This window comes from Aquila chrysaetos, chromosome 12 (assembly GCF_900496995.4).
Source record: "Aquila chrysaetos chrysaetos chromosome 12, bAquChr1.4, whole genome shotgun sequence".
Lineage (NCBI taxonomy): Eukaryota > Metazoa > Chordata > Aves > Accipitriformes > Accipitridae > Aquila > Aquila chrysaetos.
In genome coordinates, this window is record NC_044015.1 from 36,061,458 (window position 1) to 36,087,191 (window position 25,734).

The 25,734-nt window shown below is 42.1% G+C and overlaps 1 protein-coding gene across 2 annotated transcripts in view; it reads left to right on the forward strand.

Moving 5' to 3' along the window:
- ZFYVE9 (zinc finger FYVE-type containing 9) overlaps window positions 1–24,615 on the forward strand; it is a 64,059-nt gene extending 39,444 nt beyond the window's left edge. For both annotated transcript variants that reach the window (XM_030031912.2, XM_030031913.2), the window contains 10 exons: window positions 103–258; window positions 8,837–9,061; window positions 13,862–13,944; window positions 14,690–14,794; window positions 17,501–17,651; window positions 19,126–19,206; window positions 20,589–20,751; window positions 21,921–22,026; window positions 23,057–23,233; window positions 24,110–24,615. In XM_030031912.2, the coding sequence (XP_029887772.1) occupies window positions 103–258; window positions 8,837–9,061; window positions 13,862–13,944; window positions 14,690–14,794; window positions 17,501–17,651; window positions 19,126–19,206; window positions 20,589–20,751; window positions 21,921–22,026; window positions 23,057–23,233; window positions 24,110–24,271 (1,409 nt within the window). In that variant the 3' untranslated portion in view covers window positions 24,272–24,615. The remainder of the gene's footprint in view (window positions 1–102; window positions 259–8,836; window positions 9,062–13,861; window positions 13,945–14,689; window positions 14,795–17,500; window positions 17,652–19,125; window positions 19,207–20,588; window positions 20,752–21,920; window positions 22,027–23,056; window positions 23,234–24,109) is intronic.
- The last annotated feature ends 1,119 nt before the right edge of the window (window positions 24,616–25,734 follow it).

The following is a 25,734-nucleotide window of genomic DNA, read 5'->3' on the forward strand; positions in this document are numbered from 1 at the left end:
TGTAAAACTGATTCTTGAAAGAGCTATCTTCCTGTAGTGAAACTTAGGCATATTTTATGAAATTCTGATCTTCTGTTCTGATACATGTTTTCCTCTCTGCAGATGTGAACAGGAAGTGCTGGTGTTTTACTACAAAAGGCATGCATGCAGTGGGGCAGTCAGAGATAGTCATTCTCTTGCAGTGTTTGCCTGATGAGAAATGTTTGCCTAAGGATATCTTTAACCATTTTGTGCAACTTTACCGGGATGCCTTAGCAGGTAGGAATGCTCTCTGTTAAAAGTGGTTTGAATAGATGATCATACTGAGTCAGATACTCACGTTTTTGTCGTTTAGCAAATGGCTATTTTTGTATGAAAGAATATAAAAAGTGAATAAGGATCAAAGCTGATATGGGGCTGAGTTGTTATTGGTTATTAGTGTCCAGTGTTATATTCATCTCACCAAATATAACTATTAATGAGGTGCTGGTAACCTGGGGGGTTGCTCCAAAGATATTCCAGCCTTCCTCTGGGTGCCTGCAGAACAAAGACGTTTGGGCTATAAAGGCTATGCATAGACTGTTACAGCAATGGAGCAGGAGGATTCTGCCAGTGATAACTTTGTGTTCAGCAGCCATTGCTGAATGTCTGCTCTGGCTGCTTCTGGTAGGTGTTGGGGTAAGAATTTGAATATGGCTAACATATCTGAAATTAGTACTGTACTTCATTTAGCAGTAAGCATAGCAGGATACTCAGCAGGGCTCATGGGTACACTAATGACATTGCTTCTAATTTTTTTTTTTTCCAGCCTGAAGTCAGGATAGCTTTTTTTAAAGGTACAGAAAGAAAATTTAGAGAATCCTTGTGGATACTATGTTAAATATCCCCAAACCAGGTAGTTCAGAAATTTGATTCGCACAGTATGTCTATTGCTACATTATGGACATATTATTTATGTTATAAAGTAGTACAAATCCATATGTATACGTGTGCCTGGAATGAATTGTAGGGCATTGCAGAAATTATCCCTGAATTTTGAATCTCAATTGCAAGATGGTATTATGTAAACCTTTATACATTTTACATTTGCTAAGTAAATAGGCTTCCACTTTTATCTGTAGTTGGACCTTAGTGTTCAAAAATTATTGCATAAGGAAAAATGCAAGTATTTGGTTCCACTGATCAGAAAATACAGCTAGTTTTCCAGAGGTGAAATTAGATCACATTAAGGTTATATACTGAAAATATATTGACAAAGGCTTCAGCACATCAATGGCAATGCCTTTGGAGTGACTGAATCCAACACCTTAATAAAATAATGAAAAAGATCTTTGTTTCCTAAAATGTCTTGATACAACAAAGGTCAGCTTGTCCAGAGAGGTTGCCAGGTTCAGAATGTGCTATTATCACATGTCATAATGGATCTTGTGTACACTGGAAACAAATACCTTTCCAAACCTCACTTCATTTGCAATGCTTTATCTTCTAATTATGATGTTATTCAGAGGGAGATAGATATGAAAAGTTGTGTGCGTGTGTATATATATATGTATATTGCAGATATAAATCCAGCTTGATGTGTATATTGCAATGAAATTCTGTATAATTACAGTACAGAAATACATAATTTATAACTCCTACATAATGTATTTGGAATTCTTTTTTTAGTGCTCTAGTGGTAGTAATTTGATATCCTGCAATTGCACTGGTGCAAAAAGTTCCTTGCTATTGTACAATTCTTAATCAGAAACCAAATTTCACTGTTTAAGAATTCCACTGTGTAATGTTCTTTTGGTAGCATTTGCTCTGTGTTGTATTTCAGACATGAAGTAGAAGTAGATAGACACCTTTAGTTGCTGTATAATACCAAATCGCACTGAAGTTTTTGTAGAACATAGCACCTTGATAAATTCCCATAGCATTTTGTAATGCACTCTCTCAATATCCATCCTTTTTTCTTTCCAAGTCATGTGTGTTTGAGAGGGAGAAGTATATATTAGCATATTTGCAACTCTGGCTGTTTTAAATGAACATTATTCAGCCAGAGAGACAGGGTATGATGCTGTAGGGGTTTCAGTTTGGTGGTTGTAATCCCTTGGAAGTGGTTAGCAGTTTGCATGCTGTTGTAGATGGAGCCATGCTTCCAAAGTTGTTCACTTCAGAGGTACTGCTCCTCTCCCGGCGATGACAGACATTTAGAGTAAATGAAAATTCCCATTAGAAGTTAGAGACTATTTAAAACCCTGCCTCACAGTTTCATTTTTCATTATATAATATACTGGTTTAAATTTATTTTGCCATCAGGAAACTGAAATAAATTCTGTGGATGTTTTTTATTTATCTCCTTTGGTAAATGTTTTCTTAAAAACGGTCATAAAATAAAAAAACCACATATAGTATTTTCTATTGGAATGGAAACAATTACTTTTAGTGATGTTGATTTTGTTTTGGAGTGATTTTGGATTTCTTGCTGGTTTTGTTTTCAGCTGAAAAATAGAGCATTCCCCTTTCATTTATTTAATTAAAGCCCCTATCTATAGTGGTTTATTTTTTCATGAGTCGCGTTTATTTACTAGCTCTTCTTGCTCAAGTTTGAATTCTGTGTTCAAGCCTAGAAGCACAAACTTGTATGTACTCATGCCTCTTCCCAGATGTTTCCGATTTCCTCAGAGGATAACTTGTTTCTTGAGGCCAAGTCCTGTCCTTGGTACTGCTGTCAGCTGTTTGTAGAGTATAGTTCTCGCATGTGCAAGTAGTGGCAGCAGAGCTCAGGGCCGAGACCTGCAGGCAGGAGCATTTAGTCTGTGCTCTCAACGCTTTGCAGTTTGTCCTTCAGATCCATCTCCTGTTGGAGCATGGATAAGATGCCAGTCTGGTGCAGCACTGCCCTGAACCTTCATTAGTTTCGTTACGGGAAGTCCTCAACCTCAAGCTAGGGTCTGGTGTTAGAACGTTATAATTGTAAGACAACAGAGGGATTTTGAAGGAAAAATGGCATTTTTCACTATAGGTTGTATGCATGGGAGTTATGATAAATTGTAAAGTTGTTAATTAAGGCAAGTATTAATTGCTGTTCAGTTTCCATCACTTTACTTTTCCTCTGGACCCTCTGTCACAGCTCCCTGCTGTGTTGCTTTTCTTGTTTAGAAATTGAAAGCTAATGATTTCTGTTGTGGTTGTAGTAGTTGTGCTGTTGCAGTAGTAATCCCATGATTATCCTTGTCTGTTGGCTATAAGCCTGGCAGGAGGTCTAGTGAATGGAAAAATGAGACCTTCTGTCCGTCTGAATGGGTACTGTGAAGCAGTTGGATGTGTTAATATAGAGCTGCCAGATATGCCCTAGTGCATCAACCCTTTGGTGGAATACAATAAATGCTACTGTTACTTTTGTAGTGAAAATGCAAATCTGGCAACTGCTTGAAATGGCTTTGTGATCACCCTGGTTTTAGGGATATTCTGGGCGAGAGTGGATCCATCCCAGTTACAGTTTTGTGTATTTTTTACCCAGACTGGTTTTAATTAAATAAGGTGGTAGCTAATACAGAGTAGATCTATAAAGAAGCCAAAGTAGATGTTCTGAACAGAGAACAGGTTAACTGAGTGAATAATACACCCCTGCAACTGTAATGTGGAAAGTTGGATACAAAATCAAACATCGTATAAGGTGTGAGAGTGATTGTTTGGAAGACTGCTACAGACTAGTCTGAGGAAGTTTGGATGCTGGTAACTGGTGCTCACAGTGATAGTAAGTGAAGCATTATGTCAATTGCCAATATGAGTAAGTTCTTTCCAAATTACTTGCTGATGTGTTTCAATAAAAAGATGCTGAGTATGGTCAGAACTTTGAATGTTGAATTTCCTGTTTTTTCTCAACGTTGGCATCTGCTACAGATGTGTTGTGCCATCAAGTTACATTCACGGTCTTGTCTCTTCTGTGACTCTTTGTGGCTCTTGGTGTGGTAGTGACTGGGTTTGTATTGCTTTTCCAAAGAGTGTGTGCTCATTTGCTCTTGAAGAAAATCCATCTGGCAAGATTGTCCCCAGGTGAATATTGCTTTGCATCTCTTGCTACAGAACTGGGATGCTTGGGTTTTCAGGATGCTGGCATGGTGTTTGGTACTTGGCCATTCTTGGTTGTTACTGAGGACAGTGGAATGTGGCTGGACAGATGCAGCTAACTTCCCCAAGCCGCATATGTGTGCCTTCCCTGAGACTCGATGCTAATACCAGCTTTTTGACCTGGGATTAACCAAAAGATATTAAGCATAGATTAGGAATTTAACCTCACTGTTTTTGGGAAAAGCACCTAACTGGCTTCACCACATATTGAGGGCAATAAACAAATGCAGGAGTCTTTTTTTCTTTACCTTTCCTGGTATAAACTTTTTTATTTGAGTCCAGAAAGGATTGCCAACCTGATATGCAAAGTACCTTGTTCATCAGAGGAAGATACCTAAGTGAAGAATTCAAAACAGCATGCACCGTGACTGAAGAGAAAGTCACATCAGTGGATAAAAGCATGGTTTTTTTAAAGGACTTTATAGAGCTGGTTAGGATTTAAAGTCAAGGGTAACCCAGCATAACTGAGAATAGAATAAGTACTGACCTCCTGCAAAGCTGCTTTAAATGCATCATGCACACTTATGGCACTTCCTAAACAACGTTAATTTTCTAGATGTCAGGTGCTGGAATGTAATACAAGGAAAGGCACCTTTCTGTTCACTCTGAGATTACCTCTTTAGAAAGGAAGTCGTGATATTTTGTAAATTAAATTACATGCTTCTGAGAAGGATACCTTTTTTTGAAGGTTTTTCTGACACCTACACTTTCTCTATGAGCTTCTGAAACACAGTTCTATGCTTAAAATGTGTAACAGTACAGTGGGTTGGTTTGACCATGTCAGGTTGGTAACAGCAACTTATCAGTGGGGCCTTGACTTGAAACCACCTTCAAAGACATGGCAGAAAAGGATGACAGTCCCTGGTCAGTGCAGAAATGTTTGTGGGACAAGCCCAAAGAGGCTTTTAGACTTGGGTTTGCTGGTTGAAAAGGGCACTAGAGAGGTGGGTGGGAAAACACTTGCTTGATTTTTCCCGTGCTCTCCATATAGCAGGCTCTTGCATGCGCTTATAAATAATGAATGGCAGCACAACTACCTAATCCCAATAGTTTGTCCTCTTAATAGTGGTAACCTATTGGAGCTTGCACTGTGCAAGGAGTAATTTATAACACTGTGGCTTATGGTAGCAAAGTACTGAACAGCTGAGTTGCAGATTCCACTCTGAAGATTTTTTTTTATGTTTCTGTTGGCTGAAAAAATTCCTGTTAAGGCATCCCAAGCGTGTGAGCCTTGAAGTTCCATCTCCTGAAACGGAAAAAATAAGTAGTCGTCCCCTTCTGCTGCAGCACTTGGCATCAGTCACAAGTGGAAATGTCTGATTGCTTTGTCATCCCAGTGGGCAGTACCACACATCTCAGAACTGTATGGTATTGTACAGCTTCGCTTTGCCTAGCCTCTTTCACGCAGAAAATACTTCAGAAAAGGGTGCAGAATTCAATTCAGTTTAGTGGATCATATGCTTCATACATTTTAAGGTTAGAAAGGATTATTATGGTCATGTTGTTGGAATCGAGACGCTAACCAAGTAGTTTTATTATCAGGCCTGTAGCTTCTGTGTGGGTAAGAACAGATGGGAAGGCAAAAAGGAAGTATAAATGAAGAAGAGGAGATTAGTGAGGGTAGGTGGGAACCGCAAAAGCAAACGAGTGGAGTTGAGATAGAAAGGTGCCAGCAGCTATTTTAGATAAGAGAAAATCTTTTTTATGAACACCAATTGATACATTCGTTTGCGCTCACTAGCAGGATTCCTGAGTGTATTCACTGAGCAGGCAATAGTGTCACAGCACAGGCTGACGGAGAAATGCATTTGCACATGGGCAGGATCAATGGTTTTCAGCAGCTGACAACATTTGATGTGGCTCTATTAATCATGTTAGTCCTTCAGTTTGACCAGTAGCTACTTTTCATCAAGTATGCTCAGCTGAGCATTACAGAAATTGTAGCCACTATAAGAGTTCTGAGATTTGATCTGGGTTGATGGTGTCAGCTCTGGTTTGTGTGTATCTGTAAAATTACAAATCAGCTTTGCAGGATAGTGGCAAGCTACAAATGAGCCGCACGCTGCCATGGGGTCCCTGGGCTGCTGAAGCCTGTCACCTTTTAATAGAGAACTTGAGAACTTAGTTTATGCAGCACCTTGTGGGTACAGAAAAAACAAAATTCCACGAAGGTGCCCACAAATCTGAATAGCAAGGAAACTCCTGAACTTAGTTGGAGTATAAAAGGAGCCTTTTGTTTACGGACCTGCCATTAGCTATATTTAAAACTGGAGGTACCAAGGTCCTGTGAAGGAAGCAATATTTGGTGGTGACTGTGCCAAGGTGGTCTGGAGGGATGCAAAGTAGCATGGTCACATCTCCAGAGAGAGGGCAGGAATAGCTGTATTATTCTCATGCTGGTGCTGGCTTCGTGGAGAGTTGCTGTGAATTGGGACTTTCATAGGGGTTCAGTGTAAAGGACAGACTTGAAAGGACTCATTGGTTAACCTTTCCTTTGCTGGCCAAAACTGTACCTACTGTGTTTATTTTTCTTGCATTTGTAAATGCTTCTGTATGATTTTTAGGCTGTTTTGCAGTATAAAAACAGAGAAGGCTTAATTTGAAGATCATTGTCATAGTTTAATCCCAGCCGGCAACTAAGCACCACGCAGCCACTTGCTCACTTCCCCCCACCCAGTGGGATGGGGAGAGAATTGGGGGGAGAAAATAAAAAAAAAGTAAAACTCATAGGTTGAGATAAAGACAGTTTAATAGGACAGAAAGGAAGAAAATAATAATGGTAATAATAACAATAATAAAATGACAGTAATAATAATAAAAGGATTGGAATATACAAAACAAGTGATGCGTAATGCAGTTGCTCACCACTCGCCAACTGATGCCCAGTCAGTCCCTGAGCAGTGGCCCTGGCCAGCCTTCCCTCCAGTTTATATACTGGGCATGACATCACATGGTATGGAATATTCCTTCGGCCAGTTTGGGTCAGCTGCCCTGGCTGTGTCCCCTCCCAACTTCTTGTGCCCCTCCAGCCTTCTTGCTGGCTGGGCATGAGAAGCTGAAAAATCCTTGACTTAGTCTAAACACGACTTAGCAACAACTGAACACATCGGTGTGTTATCAACATTCTTTTCATACTAAATCAAAAACATAGCACTATACCAGCTACCAGAAGGAAAATTAACTGTATCCCAGCCGAAACCAGGACAATCATACTTGTATTACTAAGGTTGTCAAAGTTGCACTTATGTGACTCATGTTTTTACTTACTTAAAACCTAGTGTTTTAGTGTCTGTGTGTGTCCCTTGTGTGTAAAAGGGAGAAACCCTCCAGTTACTGTCCAGTTGATGTGCATGTCTCCAACATGCACATTGCTGCCTTGAGTTCAAATACAAACACTCCATTATGAGGTGGTGAAGAAAGAGCAGAAACTCCTACTTAGCAGTCTCTCTGTCTGCTGGTGGGAAAGACTGGGATTACTGCAGAAACCCAGGAGGTCTGCATGAGTACCTCAAACCCGTGCGATTCCTCATGAGTGGTGTGATCAACCACACCATGCTCTCTGAAATTAATAGGATTTTTGTTTGAAAGCAAATCAGCACTATTAATAATTACATTGTCCTATGGAGAATTGTGATCAGCTCTTCTGTACATTATTTGCATGCTGCTGTTGTCATTTGATAAAAGGAATCACACCATGGTTCTTTGCTTCAATGTTAAATGCTGCATTGGATGCTATAATAATCTAATCAACATTCAGATTCATTCAGCCATTCCAGTGTAAACATTTTTGGAAATTAAGAGCATCAAAGAGTAAAAATGTGAGTAAAAATTAGTGATGTTTTTCCCCTGTGTCTGTCTCAGTTGCGTTTTACATTAAGTATACTAATTAAATAAACACTCTTTTGTGTAATTCTGAAAATGACCCAGATCTTCAATATGTGTCTGAGCAGGCACCCCAGTGGTTTGCCTAAATGGAAGGACAACCAATGGGCATTAATCGTTTGACCAGGTGCACATCTCTTCTTTAATTGCAGCTGGATCTAAAAGTTTAGTTCAGTCAACAGCATCTTCTGCAGTGGAAACCCCTTGAATATCTGGAAGACACTGAAAACAGGCTTTCTTTGGGTGCTTTTGTAGTGCTAGGGGGAGGTTGCGGGTACCACTTCCTTAGCAGCAGTACTGGCCTGAGCTATTCTTCCTCTTCCCTGGCTATTCCCGGGTTGCATCATCCCCTCCGTTACACTGCCTCTACTACTTGAAACAGGCAGATCTCGATGAAACAGGCTGATCACAGAAATGATTGAGGCTAGTCTCCCTCCCTCCTCCCCCAGGAAGAGGTGGTACGTCTGTGGTTGTACTGTCCTGGTAACGCTTGCAGGCATGGCTCAGTCAGGTGCAGAAATGAAGGTATGTGTCCATGTTCCTACAAAATTGACTTCCTACCAGTGGTAGTCACTGAGTACATGTATCACCAAAGGTGGATCAACCAGAGATACCATGGCTTTGGTGGCTCTAGTCTACAGCAGTTACTCCATAACAGATTACACACTTTTGCACAGGAGGTAACCTGAGCCCCCGTGTGCAGCAAATAATTGTTTCTTGTGTGATTAATAGACATTAATGCTTCAGGAAGCAAAGTGAGTTTAATATGGATTTTTTTTTTTCCCTTCTAAAAAGCTCTTTAAATTCTTGATCTAGCTCTCAATCTGGTGAAGTAACAAGCATTTTTTTTTCATAGGTAACGTTGTTGGCAACCTGGGACACTCCTTTTTCAGCCAGAGCTTCCTTGGAAGCAAAGAACATGGAGGGTTCTTGTACGTTGCAGCTACGTATCAGTCCCTGCAAGACCTGGTGCTCCCAACCCCACCGTACTTGTTTGGCATCCTCATTCAGAAATGGGAGACTCCCTGGGCTAAAGTGTTCCCTATTCGGCTGATGTTGAGACTTGGAGCTGAATACAGACGTAAGTAACATGCATTCTTTTAGCTGCAATTATTTCTCCAGGAGAATATATTTAGGCTTAGAGCACACACACCCAGCCCTAAATTGTTACCTGTCAAAGCCACACAAGCTTAAACAGGCAAGTAAAAATTGTGTTTCATACCCATATTGCATCCAACTAACAGCACAGCAGTACTGAGGTTGTGATATGACCTACAGCCTTTTTACAGCTGTACTGGTTCATCAGGGAGATTTTTGTGGAGACAAATCTAGTTCTGAGCGGCTGTTTGTAGTTCACTTAGTGACCTGAAAGAGAGTTATGTGCAGAGCAAGTCTAGTTTAGCTGGTGTAGTCAGGACAAGGGAGAGCCTTTGAGATGTTAAGCTCTTTCCATGCTGAAGTGGAAGAGCATTTGCTTTTAGGTTTTTAAAACCACGCTCATTTTCCAGAGAATAACAATATGTGTGCAGGGGCAACTGACGTGGCAGTTTGTTGCAAAAATTCTGTTGCAACTAGTAACAGATAGGCTAGAGAGAGTGTTTTACCTGAACAAACTCTTAGCAGTTAGCATGAAATTAGCATAAAGTTAGGATAAAATCTTTTTCAAAAGACATTTGCCATCACTGGAGCAAAGAGATTATTGGAAGTCTGTCCACCATAATGGGCCAAAAATTTGGTGTCTTGCTCATCTGCTGTTTTAATTGGCACATTTTGTAAATCTGAATTACTATGAAAATACTGAAATAATAATGAAAATGTTAATTTCTTTTCAAAACTTTTTCAGAAACTTTTAACAAAATATGTTTTAGAATATGCTTTATATTGATTTGTAAATTTAACTTGTGACATTTAGGGAACATTGGGGAATTTTTCATAAAATACCTATGTTATAGGAGAGGAAAAAGAAAATCTTCAAAATTTGCCTTCTGAAGATGAGGACTGTAGGTTAAACTTGTCCAAAGAAACGTTAGTGTTAAAGGTGTGTAAGTTTGTGTGTGTATCCATGAGGTTTTTGAGTAAGTGCACTTATTCCAATCAGCATTTAGAAAAACAAAGATGCTCATATCTTGGACGTGACATCTGTTTTTGAGCACAGAAACAAATGTTTTGTTATTCACAAACAGAAGTACCTGCTCTGAGTATGTTGGGAAGCTGGGGTTTGAATCATTTCTGTAGCTGTGGTTTGGATTTAGGCATGTTCACTTGTGCTGTGACAGTTGTGACTGCAGGTCACTTCCTCAATCCCCTCTTGGAAGGGGCTGCATTTGTGTCCCAGGTTTCCTTGGACACATCCTCTTTTCTGGTGGAATTGTCAGATTTCGGCCATTTGTCCAGTACTGCTGGATGTGCAGCAGATCAGATGCAGGAATCACTTCGGGTTGCTAGATGTGCAGAAAATGCCTCCTGATGATCTGCAGATCATAGAATCATTTAGGTTGGAAAAGACCTTTAAGATGATGGAGTCCAACCATCATCCATGCCCACTAAACCATGTCCTGAAGTGCCTTGTCTATGTGCTTTTTGAATACCTCCAGGGATGGTGACTCAACCACTTCCCTGGGCAGCCTGTTCCAATGCCCGACAACCCTTTCAGTAAAGAAATTTTCCTAATATTCAATCTAAACCACCCCTGCCACAACTTGAGGCCATTTCCTCTCATCCTATCTGCAGCCACCTGACAGAAGAGACTGACCCCCACCTCCCTACAACCTCCTTTCGGGTAGTTGTAGAGAGCGATAAGGTCTCCCCTCAGCCTCCTCTTCTCCAGACTAAACAGCCCCAGCTCCCTCAGCCGCTCCTCATAAGACTTGTGCTCCAGGCCCCTCACCAACTGGTTGCCCTTCTCTGGACACGCTCCAGCACCTCCATGTCTTTCCTGTAGTGAGGGGCCCAACACTGAACACAGGACTCGAGGTGCGGCCTCACCAGCGCCGAGTACAGGGGAATGATCACCTCCCTGCTCATGCTGGCCACGCTATTTCTGATACAGGCCAGGATGCCGTTGGCCTTCTTGGCCACCTGGGCACACTGCCGGCTCATGTTCAGCCGGCTGTTGACCAGCACCCCCAGGTCCTTTTCCTCCGGGCAGCTTTCCAGCCACTCTTCCCCAAGCCCGTAGCGCTGCACGGGGTTGTTGTGACCCAAGTGCAGGACCCGGCACTTGGCCTTGTTGAACCTCATACAATTGGCCTCGGCCCATCGGTCCAGCCTGCCCAGATCCCTCTGGAGAGCCTTCCTACCCTCCAGCAGATCAACCCTCCCTCCCAACTTGGTGTCATCCGCAAGCTTACTGAGGGTGCACTCGATCCCCTCGTCCAGATCACTGATAAAGATATTAAACAGAACCGGCCCCAACACCGAGCCCTGGGGAACACCACTTGTGACTGGCTGCCAGCTGGATTTAACTCCATTCACCACAACCCTCTGGGCTCATCCTTCCAGCCAGTTTTTCACCCAGCGAAGAGTACACTTCTCCAAGCCATGAGCTGCCAGCTTCTCAAGGAGTATGCCATGAGAGACAGTGCCAAAGGCCTTACTGAAGTCCAGGTAGACGACATCCACAGCCTTTCCCTCATCCACTAGGCGGGTCACCTCGTCATAGAAGGAGATCAGGTTGGTCAAGCAGGACCTGCCTTTCGTAAACCCATGCTGACTGGGCCTGATCCCCTGCTTGTCCTGGACATGCCATGTGAGCGCTCTCAAGACGAAGTGTTCCATAATCTTCCCCGGCACCGAGGTCGGGCTGACAGGCCTGTAGTTCCCCGGATCCTCCCTCTGACCCTTCTTGTAAATGGGTGTCACGTTGGCAAGCCTCCAGTCCTCTGGGACCTCCCCTGTCGACCAGGACTGCTGATAAATGATGGAGAGTGGCTTGGCAAGCTCCTCTGCCAGCTCCCTCAGTGCTCTTGGATGGATCCCATCGGGTCCCATAGACTTATGAGTGTCTGGATGGCGTAGCAGGTCATTAACTATTTCCTCCGGGATTAAGGGGGGTATATTCTGCTCTCCATCCCTGTCTTCCAGCTCAGGGGGCTGAGTACCCTGAGGATAACTGGTCTCAGTATTAAAGTCTGAGGCAAAGGAGGCATTAAGTACCTCAGCCTTTTCCTCATCTTTGTTGGCAATGTTCCCCTCTGCATCCAATAAAGGATAGATATTCTCCTTGGCTCTCTTTTTATCGTTAACATATTTGTAAAAACATTTTTTGTTGTCTCTTACGACAGTGGCCAGATTGAGTTCTAGCTGAGCTTTTGCCTTTCTAATTTTCTCTCTGCATGTCCTAACAAGATCCCTGTACTCTTCCTGAGTTGCCTGCCCTTTCTTCCAAAGATGGTAAACTCTCCTTTTTTCCTGGGTCCCAGCAAAAGCTCCCTGTTCAGCCAGGCTGTTGGTCTTCCCCGGCGGTTCATTTGTGGCGCATGGGAATAGCCTGGTCCTGAGCCTTCAAGATTTCCTTCTTGAAGAATGTCCAGCCTTCCTGGACCGCTTTGCCCTTCAGGACTGTCTCCCAAGGGACTCTCTCAACCAGTGTCCTGAACAGGCCAAAGTTTGCCCTCCAGAAGTCCATAGCGGTGGTTTTGGTGACCCCCTTCCTTACCTCACCAAGAATCGAGAATTCTATCGTTTCATGGTCGCTAAGCCTGCAACAGCCTCCGACCACCGCATCTCCCACCAGTCCTTCTCTGTTTGTAAATGGTAGGTCTAGCAAGGCTCCTCCCCGGTAGGCTCCCCTACCAGCTGTGTCAGATCAACTGTACAGCCCCAGCTCAGGGAGTTCGGGGCATCTAGGACGTAGCTGAGCTGCTGTATGCAGCCAGGGTGGCAGACATGGGAAATTCAGCACTTCTTGGAGCCTCAGGACACTGAGCATGAGTTGTCAGCTGTATGGGGCATGTGTAGGAGCTGCGATGCTTTCTAGATATCGCATCCGTGTGCAGAAGCTGGAGCTTATTCCTATCAGGAAATCCTGATGATGTTATTCAAACCTGCTGAGCATTTTTCAGCCCCTTCTGACTACACTGAGAACTGTGAAGATATGTGGCATTTTGGGAAATCAGGCTGAGTGTTTGCCTGAGGATAGTTCAGGAACCTTCCTTCAAACATGCATTTAGAAAACCTTGGCATTACGTATTACTGCATGAGTCATGTTCCAAGCACTGCTATGGCTTCTGCTGCAACATAATGTAATGCAGCCAGATCCATACACTACACTTTGAATTGCATCATAGATCTTTTACAAGTATGGCTAAGTCAGCCAAGGAATGCAGATATTTTGCATTGCTGACATACCGTAAATGTCCTTTTAATTGTTTTTTACATACTCCTGTATGAGTAATTGCCATGTTCTTATGAAATCATGAAAACAGAAAATGAAATAATCTGTGTTATCACTTGAATGTCACACATGTCAGCCACAGAAGCTAAAGGCTTATGATGTTATAGTGGAGAGCAGCAGGATGGTCATAAAAAAGGAAGAAGCCATTTCCAAGAAGGAGCCTGAGAAAAGCATTTAGAAAGGTCATCTTTGCAATCTGTGTCCAGATCGCTAGTTTCAGTCTTGCAGTGTGGCACTTGTAAGCATTCCACATGATTCTTCTTATTGTTTCTAGCGTGGTGGGCAAGGAGCCATGACACATGTGTAAGGTGCATTATAGTGTTAAACTATTCTTCGCTTTTGCTTTTTAAACTCTGGTCTTCTTTCCAGTCCCTTCCTTTGCTGCTGCTTACTGTATTCAACTGAGGAGATTGTATTTGAGTCTGTTTTTGCAGAATCTCAGTATGTAAATTTCAATCTGACCTTTTCTGTTTTATTTTGTCCTAGTTTATCCATGCCCACTTTTTAGTGTCAGATTTCGTAAGCCTTTGTTTGGAGAGACTGGACACACGATTATGAACCTTCTTGCAGTAAGTGCTGAGACTGAGTTTGCACATTTCATGGGTGTGAATGGATCAATGTGGGGAGAAATGTACTCCTGTTGCATGTAGTAGCTGGCAGGCTTAGAAGATGACAAGAGGAAATAGTGGGCATTTGGGTGAATTTACCTGCTGTTACTGATATTGGATGTTAGCTTTCAACAACAGGATGAATTGTAACAAGGTACCCAAATTAACATCCAAAACGTGGCCACCTGAGAATATTTGGATCTTGAAACAAGTGCATTCGTTGCTCAGATTCTTTCCTCGGAAGTGCTAGGTCATCACGGTGTGCAGTCACAGCTCTCTGATTATACAGTGCTTCAATTGGAAGCGAAGTTATTAGCTCTTCCTACTTTGCTAATATTTTCAATATAGAAAATTCTCTTTGATGCATGACTTAATCTCACTGCTCGAAAATCTAGTAACTCTATACAGTAATGTAACAGAACACAGAGAGCAAATTTTCTTACAGTGATGACATTCAAGGTTGGAGAATATTAATTTTGATGTAAGAAAATCAGTGAAATGACTAGCAGTCATGATGATGTTTTTTCATTTGTGTACTTTGATTATGTAGGTTACAAGCTGTGTTGTCTCTATCCCTCCCTGCCTTTCAGTCACTGATTACAATTATTTTAATGGGTTAACTAGTAGTCACTAGGATAGTTATGAAACCTACAGTGTTAATGATGATCATCATGCCTAACTTTTAAAAACTTGTTTTAATTACCAGGACTTCAGAAATTACCAGTACACACTGCCTGTGGTCCAAGGTTTAGTGGTTGATATGGAAGTCAGAAAAACCAGCATCAAAATTCCTAGCAACAGATATAATGAGGTAATGCTTGTAAGAAATACATTTGTGTACAGTTTCTTTGTGGTTGGAGGACCTGGGATCTAAAGGAATTTTATTTTATTCACTACCACTAGGGAAAACTGCTTCAAAAGCAAATGATAAATGCGTGATGCACACATCGTTTGAAAGTGAGTGAGCGTGGCTCCACAGGAAGAATACAATTCAATTTAGTATTAATTAAACTCTTTTTCTTCAGGTTTTTTAACTGTTTACATATGAAGTGTAATACTGGTTTGATTTGAGCAAATAAGTTGACAAACTTTACACTTGTAGAGGTAAACTAGGAGGAAAACGTGCATTAGCTTTTCTCATCTATGTTGTGTGTGCATACTTGAAGAATTTACTAGTATTTGTTGGATTGCTGTTTATTTTATGTAAAATTTCTCTCAACATCTAAATTTTATACTTGATTTCTGGTGTGAGAAAATCAGCATCTTTAGGATTTAGTGCTGTTGAGAAAGCTGGGTGAGAAGGTATTTGAACAATAATGAAAGCGAGCAATGGAGAAGGTGATAGATTTCGTGTTCTGTCTGAAGAGGAGGGGTTAACTTCGTATTTTGGAACCAATCAGCAGTTGGGGTGAGAGCAAACCTCCTGGGCAAAATAGTATTTGTAAAAGTTCTTGTAATATCACAGCAGAATACAGCTTTATCTCAGGAGAGAATTTCCCTGCAAGAAGCATTTGAGTAAAATAACACTGAGAATAAAGGAATAAATTGAGCAAAAGGAAAAAGTGTTCTTATGTGAAGTTTGAAAAAGATGAAACTGATGAAGCAAGAAGATAAAGGGTCTGTATTAATTCTTGATGCAGTTGTGAGAAAATGGAAAGGCTCATTAAAGTTTACATGAATTAAATATGGATTGGCACACAAGATGCAGTTTAGTGTTAGCTGTGCCTGGCGTTTGCAAGTGTGTTAGCTTCGGTTCTGTGTTAGACATTGCACTGAGCTGGACTGTGAGGAAATTCCTGTGTCGTGCAGCTTAGCAAAATCTCTGCATCATGCCTGGGTTCTCTTTCCAGTGTGAAGCAAGGATTCAACTTTTTAAATGGAGAAAGTGTTATTTATGTAACATTATTGCTTGCAGTCCAGTTGAAAGGTTGAATTACTAGAAAATTTTCACCTGAGTTTAGTTTGAATTAAGACGAATTAAACCACAAGACCTTTACTTTTTTCCCCCTGTAAAGCAGTATTTAATTAGAAAAGTGTCACTCTAGATCTAGAAAGTGAAAAACTAATTTTAAATCTCATGCATGGATTAAATGTGGAGTATTCAGACTGTAATTGACAAATTAAACATTAATATATAGTTCTTCTATTAACTACATATTTTTATCTTCAAAATTATTTAAATTTTCTACAGCTGACAGTGATACTTAGTTGCCCATTTAGTCCCTCAGGAAAGGTGACTGTCATTTTTTAATCAGTTGCTTTGTTACAAAGCACAGTTGCCATGTCCAGTTGTTTCTTCTTATGCTGAAGGCAACTACTGGGCTCCATAAAGATGGCTGCTGTTGAGCTAAAATCTTGTTTCTGGAGCATGACATGATAAACTAGATAATGAAATACACTCTTGTCTGATGCAAAATCTTAATTAAGTTTCCTCCCCAAACATTACACCTGTGCACATGTGTCAATAGCGAGCATCAGCTAATGTACCTGACACTATAATTATGGTTTTATGTTAGACTGAGAGACACAAATGTGTTGTGTGTAGCGTGCATGCTTATCAGCTACAGGAAGCAGAGGATTGGGCGTATGAGTGCTGTTAAGATATGTCAAATAATTCAGCATTTTCCTTCTCATCAGCGTTTTCACTGGGGGGTGTGTGTGTGTAATTTAATTTGCCTTTTTTTTCTTTTAAGCAAACATATAATTTTTGGTTTTGAAACAAATTCCAGAGAGAGAGGGCTCCCTCTGTTTTCTTTTGGGTCAAAAATCTCATAGTCTGAGCCTCCATGAAGAGGAAGAGAGGAGAAGAAAGAAGCTATAAAACTTACAAGAATATTTTGTCAAGGCATGTAACTAGGTGTATGTTAGATGAGAATCAGGAAAACTGAAGTACAGATATATCACAGAGTTTCTGGATGCTTTTTGGAGGCCTTCTTTGCAGAAAATTAAAATTATTTCTGGATGTCTATAATTCAGATCTTTTTAAAAAGTCTTCAAATGGGGAACATTGGTTCCGATTTTACCAGTTCATGCAGGTGAAGCACAGAGACACTAAAGCTTTGGTGTCTGGTCATGGCAGAACCAGGATTAAATGCCCCAAGTCTGAATGCCAGTCTAGCACTGAACTGTGGAGGCAGCATTTGTGATTTATGCCATAAGCAACTGTAGTTTTGTAAACAAGCCAGATATTTCCTCCCAGTGTTTTTCTAATATTTTTTTCCTGTGAATTTATTTTTTTTTAAAACAGCTAGAGATAATAGCTTTTGGAACCTATATAGCTCAGCTATCCCTTATACCTTTTATCTCAATTACCTAAAAGGTGGCACTTTAAAGCATCTAAACGGTATAAGACCTGAACCCTCTTTTCAAAAGCAGTTTATGGTTCTGAGTGCTAAGATCTGACACGAGAATATAAGCACTGTTGAGAAGCTTTGTCCGATTAAACTGTTCCAAGAATCACCTATTTGTAGTAGAGCTTGACGAACAGGGTAGAAATGGTAAACCTTTTTGTTTGCAGATGATGAAAGCCATGAACAAATCCAACGAGCATGTTCTAGCAGGGGGAGCGTGCTTCAATGAGAAAGCAGACTCGCATCTGGTGTGTGTTCAGAATGATGACGGGAATTACCAGACGCAGGCCATCAGCATCCATAATCAGCCGAGGAAGGGTGAGAAAGGGGGTTCACGAGGAGGCTGTTCCTCCCGGCGCTCTGCATGACTTCTTTGCCGATTGTGTTACCGTTCCAGCATGTGGCTCTGAATCAGTCAGAACTGGGTTTGTCTGCGTTTCACTGAGTTTCTGTTAGACAGAGAAAATAATTCTGACTGCTGGTGTTACTGAATGGGCAGCTTTGTGAGTTAGACATGCAACACAAGGAATAGTAACACGTTGCTCTATCTGCCCTTTACCCCTTTGGTGTTTTACTCCCCTTGCAGAATCCATGATCTCAGATGTCAGGGGGCATGCTGTGCGGTTTGCATCCTGTGTACAGTCCACATCACACTTCTCTAGGTCAATGGTGCTGTTTTGAATTTGTCTGAGAGGTGTTCTAGCAACTTCGTAGATCAAGCAGACGCAAAATAAAGCACATAACAGCTTGCTCCCTTGTAAATATGGTAATAACTGCTTGCACAATACAGCTCAGGACTTGCGGTGCTCCAGAGGTCACAGTGCTGTTAACTCGTTTAGGACACATCTCTACGTTAATGATGAGAGCTGTCTTTGGCATTATTGGAGACTACAGGTGAGGTTGTGGTTGCCTGTGCTTGACCTATGCTATGTGAAAGGAGGAAGATTAGGTTTAGTACAAGAGAAAGGTAAATAGGAATAACCAACAACAGCAGCATTTTAATAATGCATCTTCAAGAAACAGCTCATGTTTACCTCAGTTAGACCATCTAATTTCCTGGCTTTGTTTTTGTTAGAGTAGGCTGAAAGGCTGCAGCAGCAGTGTGCTGAGAATTTAAATGTTGTGGTTTGGGGGAAAATTTCTGGCAAAGAGATTTATATTATCTCCAAATGAGAACAAGCAAGACAGTGGCCAACTTTTATGTTTTGCAAGTATTCCCAGTCACTCCAGTGAGTATACTGGCATGGGATGTCACTCAGGACTGATGATCTTATCTGACTTCTGTTCATTGTACATATGGGACAAGAAGAGGGATTTCCAGCAGGAATTTCATGATGCTTAGTGGTCATTTAAGAGATTTTTACTTTACGTCAGGTGGCTTTGAGCTGTGGCCTTGCCAGTGGGTTGGTGTTATGGTGTGATCCATAAACAGCTCGCTTACAATCTTTGCCAGCTGTGTGGGAACATTTAGTAGTTAATTATGTACTTGGTTACCCTAAATTAGTAGTCCTGAAACTTAGAGGTGTGTATGGGGAGAGGGAGAGTGATGAATTATGAGCATTCATTAAGGTTGACAAAAACTGTAGCCCAGTTTAGAAAATAACTGGGTGATTTGCCCTTCCGTATCCAAGCCTGTGATGTGCATTAAAGTCACCATAATTCTAAGCAGCATTTGTCCTGATTTAGATTAACCACCTCTCTGGATGATGGAGCTGTGATACCTGATTCTTGTGTAAGGCATTGTTGTGAAGAAAGCCTCGCTAAATCACTCCTGTTGTTGTTGTTGTTGCAGTGACTGGTGCCAGCTTCTTTGTGTTCAGTGGAGCTTTAAAATCCTCTTCAGGCTACCTTGCCAAATCCAGTATAGTAGAAGGTAAGAACTGAACTGCTTGCTTAAAATACACTGCTTCCCTCTTAACACAGCTCAGCTCTGTAGTTATCAGGTGTCGTGGTGCATGACAGTGCTCTGCTGTTACGCCTTGGGCATTTGAATCATGCTGCTGCTTCAGCTTTATCCTACTTTTTAGCAAAAAAACCCTGTTTCCTTTAATGAGGAGGAACTTGTCCAGATGCTGTAGAACAAGAAAATGAGGGTAAGATAGGAAATACGTGGCTTGTGAGCCTGTGATCAGTTTACTGGTTTGGGTTGAATGAGGAAATTCTGAGCCTAAGAAATATGGAATGTGTAATCCACCGACCAGAAGAAGCCCTGCTAAACTTACTCTGTTCCCAAATAGCTCTGTCTTATGCAAGATTATGGATGTGCATTGTTTATATGCTTGTGTGTAGGCAGATGAGAACATGACAGGTCGAGATTGTTGAGCTGGTACCTCTCTGATTTGGTTTGTTCTTCTTTTAGCAGTTGTCATATCACAGAAATAAATGCTGACTGTGTACACTGGGTTGAAAGCCGTTATTGCTTGTTAGCTGAGCTACAGAACTTTGTAGTCTAACCTGACTGCAGGTGTGACAACGCAGACGGTCGTGTTTTAAGTGTGCTCCTTACAGGTTGTGAGTGAGGTATGCAAGAAAGCCCTGCGTGCAGTCAGTTTGCAGAGCTCCACTGACGAGCAGGAACTCCTTAAGCTGCACCAGCTTGAGAGCTAGCAGCTGTAGGAGTGTGCAGTCCATGGGTGAGTGGTCACCCAGGGCTGAAAAGCAGCCATCTCACTGCAAGTCAGTATATGTAGGTCATTATACCATTTTCTGTGTCTAAATTGGTGGTTTAGTGCAAGACAGAGGTACGGGTGGATTCAGGCAAGGAGTCTGTACGTTGGGGAAGTGTATCATCCCGAGTTATTTCTGCAGTAATTTAGACTGATCCAATCCAAATTCTCTCTTCTGCCACTGTCAGGCAAGCACTGACTTCGCAAAAGCTCCGTTGCCGCTGGAGCCCTGCTTCCAGTGCCAACAGAGGTGACAGCTGACGAGAGGTGGGGCACGTGGGGTTTCTGAGGGTTGCCTAGAGCAGGTGTCAAGTTTTGAGGCGAACTAATGCGGCTGTTGCTATAGCTGACTTTACCTGGTAGATGGACTTCACGTTATCCTGGTGTTTTCCCTAGTCAACGCTCATCAGTGCTACGTTTTAGGAATCTGAGTTCAGACTTGGTCTTATGTAGCGTTGCTGCCTATGACTCTTAAAACAGATGTTTAACCTTTCTGTTGCAAAAAGAGGAAGGATGTTTTATTTCTTTTTTATATTTGCTCTGTTCAGTGTGGCTTATCTTGGCTTATGAGGATTTCTTGGTTCCCTAGACGGAGTAATGGTCCAGATAACTGCTGAGAACATGGACTCTTTGAGGCAGGCCTTGAGAGAGATGAAAGACTTCACCATCACTTGTGGCAAAGTAGATGCTGAAGATCCTCAGGAACATGTTCATATTCAGTGGGTAGAAGATGATAAAAACTTTAGTAAGGGGTAAGTAGAGGAGCAATTGCTTGACATCGAATGGTGGCCGACTGTATTTGTTAAAAATTTTAATTAATCTTAATAAGGTGCATGAGTTTTCAAATCAATAGGAATTACAAGTCTATGCCTCTATTTTGAGTGATAAGATGCAATTAAATGTAATGAAAATAGAATTGAGATACCAGAGCTTTGGGGCATCAATTTAGAAAGTTGTCAGTGCTATAGATTTTTTGCCATTGCTAATATCCAGTTATTGGAAACCACTAATCTGTCTCCAACACTCAGCGCTGAACCCTGCCTATTGTGGTCACTTTGCTCTCTTGGTGCTTAGTTTGCATTAAGTAGTGCTGGAAATAAAATTGCTGAACATCAACAGTATATATGGACTCCTGATAGTTAAGCCAAAAAAAGGGTGTATATGGCAGCTTAAGTATTTATGGCAGTAAAGTGCTGTTCTGGTGGGTACAATGTTTAAGGAATCGGCATCTAGAAAGGAGGATATTTCTGCAGTTTCAGGCTCTCCGAGTCAGTCTTAGGTTCTGTAATTAAATTCCGGGCTGTGTTAGTAGTGTTTCAGGTATTGCTGGCCTACACTGAGGTTACAAATGAATAAAAATCGAATCTGTATGAAACGCCTCATTGCTGCCTTAGTACCTTACGAGATCTCAGCTCTGGTGCGAAGCTTCGTTGAAAACACTGCAGGAAGGTCCTTCCTGCACCTGGTTTGTGCATATTGACCAGGGCGGGTGTCAGGGGTGGGAGCTGCAGGGTCGGCAGGGAGCACGCTGCCTCTCGGCTCTTCCCTCCTGCTCAGCCCCGTAGGAGCCCATTCCAGAAAGGCTGCTCCCTGTGAAGCTGCAGGCCCAGCACCATCGTCACAATTAGCAGTTGGCATTCAAGATCACTGGTTTTGGCACCCTGAGAGAAGCCTTTTGGTTCCCTTCTGAGGCTAATTTTGGTCTATGCCCCATGAAGCTGGTGTGGTAAGTCGCTGTGTTGTAGCAGTTCAAACTGCAGAACGCTCAGTTATGAAAAAACCTGCAGCGAGGCAGTTGGAGGATTCAGGTGTAGCAGAGGAACTGCCCTTTGATCCCGACGTAGTTCTCTTTTGCAGTGCTCTCTGTTCAGCTCATGTCTTTTGCTAAGTTGGAACTTAGCCTTTTCCCTCCCTTTTACAGTGTTGTAAGCCCTATTGATGGCAAATCAATGGAGTCTATAACAAGCGTGAAGATATTTCACGGCTCAGAGTACAAGGCAAACGGAAAGGTCATCCGGTGGACAGAGGTAAGTCAGTCAAATTGAGCTGCATGTAAACCAACACCTGGCATTTTGGGACTGCAGCTACGGCCTAGTCTTCTTTTGACCTGCTCTCCCTACTCACCAAAATTAAAGCAGCAAATTCTTCAGAACAAACCTGTATTACCTTTCCTACCTGCAAGGAAAGACTCGTACGGCACCATGCAGAATAAAATATCCCATCGCTAATGCGCAGCTCAGGCTGCCACCACAGCCAGCCTCTACAGCCTACTCTGCGTCGGCCACCTCTTCTCACGTATGGCTGTTGAACATGGGGGAACCAGAAAAATACTTGCTTACTGTGTTACCCAAGGTAACAGCTGGTTTCATCTGCATTTGTGTTAAAAACTACCTTTTTAAATGGAGACAAATCTTAATAATTACTTATTTTTAAAAATGTTATTTTGAGCCACCATCTCTAAAATGTTGCAAGTTAAAATGAAAAGTGCTGTGGAATAAATCACTTGCAGAAACTACTTGCATAGCTGATGTTACCTGTGACTCTGCCAGCACACAAATGCTAATGATGTTAAAAGATTTCTTCAAGTGTTTCACATAACCTGCCCAGGAGGAGCCAAGTTAATCACTCTGCAGCTTGCCACCTTAGCATCCTTTTTTCCCAGGTCAGTTGGGTTCAACAGAGACAAGTTCAGTGACAACCATAGTACAAATCTGCAGGCTGGGATGGCTTCTACTAAAAATGCAAATTTTCTGAAATTAACATCTGTTTAAAAGCAGGCTTTTATTAAAAACTATGTGCAATACATAGTGAATTTCCATAATGAGGCTTTTGACCAGAACTGAAAGGTTTTTGAAAACACCACTATTTAAATCTTTCTTTTGAAGTTGGGTTTTTTTTTTTTCCCCCCTAAGGTGGCTTGTCTTCAGGGTCTTTTGCTGGTCTTCCCTGAGCAGCTCTTCTTTTAGTCTTCATTTGTAAAAAGATTAAATGGCATCTCAGTAACCTTATTTCCTAGAAAAGCCAAGTGTTAAGTCTTGTGTTAACTCTTTCCATCAGGTGTTTTTCCTGGAAAACGATGAGCAACATAATGGTCTGAGTGACCCAGCCGACCACAGCAGATTGACTGAAAACGTGGCAAAGGCTTTTTGTTTAGCCCTGTGTCCTCATCTTAAATTGTTGAAGGAAGATGGAATGACTAAGCTAGGTCTACGTGTTACACTTGACTCAGATCAAGTAAGTAAGTCTTGAATAGTTTCGGTTTAACTGGGGGGTTGTTCCCTTGTTTGTTCCCCAAAAAGGGAATAGAACACTTCAGCCATTCTCTTGGTTAAAGAATTACCAGTATCAGATGCTAATCTAGGGGTGCCGACTGTTGTTTGGCATTTTGGGCCATCTGTTAGAATTGCAAAGCTAGCGCCGAGCCTGAATTAACACCAGGCTTGACCCCCATATGCCTCTAGCAGCACCTGCTCTGTAGTCAGAGACCTGTGAACAGCCCTGCGAGCTGCAGGCCTGCCACGTCCTCAGAGAAGACTCCGAGTCGGCCTTTTCACCAGAAGTTAAAAGACAGGAGTGTAGTAAATGTATTCTTGGGTGAGCATAGAACATTGTTGACGAGCATGGCTGTTCTTAGAAGATCACGCTGCATATGAGGCAGAGAAACAAACAGATGGAAGGTCCCCTCGAGAGTGCTCTACAGCAAAAACTACAAGCAGAGATAAGGGTCTCCCGGCAAGACAGCTGGCCTTGCCTTGGAGTGGACGTGTTCTTAGTAACAACCAGCTCAGCTTTTAAATACTGCGTGACTTAATCTGATAATGCAGGGTGCGGTTCCTGCTGATCTGAATGATCTGCTTTGACAAAGCAGTAGAAAAAAAAGGCCACTTTTGTCTAGGCAGCCACTGGGAACACAAAGAACAACAAAAAAAAAAGTGGAAAAGCTGCTTTAGTGCCTGCTACATCCTGTTCAAGTGCCCGACCTCCCCCAGGCAGCGGCCACAGCACCTCACACAAATCATCCTCCTGGCGCGGCACTTCCCTTACTGGCCACTGAATCACAGCCTTGTGTCGTATTCGCTGTAAAACCCACTCTTACTTTGTATTTTTTAGGTTGGTTATCAAGCTGGGAGTAATGGACAGCCACTGCCCTCTCAATACATGAATGACCTGGACAGTGCCTTAGTTCCAGTGATTCATGGAGGGGCATGTCAGTTGAGTGAGGGGCCCGTCATAATGGAGCTCATCTTTTATATTCTGGAAAACATCTCATAAGAGGACTTCATTTTCTGTTCAGACCTGTTCAAGCAGCAGTTGTATCTGAATCATTTGCACTTTAAAACTGGAAAATTAAGCTTTTGTTAACACTATTGGGGGGGGGGGGGGGGGGGGAGGAGGGAGGGACAGTTGTTCCATAATTCTAAATCTTCTATGCATTGTCAACAAACAGAGGATCAGGGCAGCTTCTATACGACAACATGGCTATGCTATCCTTGCAGCTAATACACTTCTGTTACTGTTTAGAAAAATGCTCATGTTTAAAGACTTACAGTCATGTACTCTAAATGCTCAAACGGGTGCAAAGATCACTGGGGCGTAAATAAAAAGTGAAACTCCAATCTTGTACTGTTTGTAGATGGACATGTAAGAAACAACAATCAAGACCTCCATTCTGACCTCATCATAATGCCGTTTGTGGTTATTCTGTAGACATTAAAAAGTAACGTTTACATTATTTTGACCAGATTATTGGTTGAAATACTTTTGGAGTAGCCCTTGAGAGATAGGGAAAGATTACCTAGCCATAACTACGTTTGTAGATGTGTCCAAATGAGCAGAAGGGCAGGCATCTCTCTGAAAGCGGTATTATGTAAACTGCAGTTTTGTGTGTGTAATTAATAGGCTAGTTTACTTTTTTCCTCTATTTACTATAAAAACTCGTCACCTGGGCAGATTTCTATAATCTCCTAAAACAACTCTGCTATTCTGTACTTTGTTTACAAATCTGTACGAAGCAGAGGAAATATTAGCCCTCAAGTGCAGTTCTGTCTCATTCCTCTTCCCCAGTAGGTCCTGCTTTTCAAAGAAAAGTAACACCCAGGGCAGCTTTAAGTCTCCTTGCTGTATGCTGTAGTGTAACGCTAGTGTCATGTAATACAAGACAGCTTGCACTTCATATTAGCAGCACCATGTAAAAGCTTACCTGTGATAAAAGTATAGAGTGGCTGTTTTTGCATGTTCTGCTGAAAAAGGCTTTCTGGTCAGCTCTGAACACTTGCACTTGGCCCAGTGCTCTTGGTCTCACCTGAGAGGGCTTTAGTAAGGAAAGAAAGCAGCTGCTCGCATCTGCCACAACATTGTGAAGCTAGAATTGAGAATCAGCCAGAGGAAATGTGGTTCCACAGTCTTACTGTCTCCGTGGAAAGCTGCTAACCACTGGAAAGAGCTGAAAGCAGGAGCAGGGGATTTGGTTTGTTTAGCCATAGCCATGCAATGCAGCTGGTTTGAGTCCCTCCCAGGAAGGGGGCGTGGGGTGAAGGTTTCTCCTCCTGTCTCTACAGAAGATTAATTTGGGAAGAGAGGGGCTCACTGATGGTGAGCACAGTATCTCGGACCTTGCATCATCCCTACTCACAGTCAGTTCTGGTGGATGCAGCGGGGATTATTTTGGTTTTGCTGTATGTGAGTAACACGGGCCTCCTTTCAGATATAAAGGGAAGTGCAAGGCTACTGTGAGA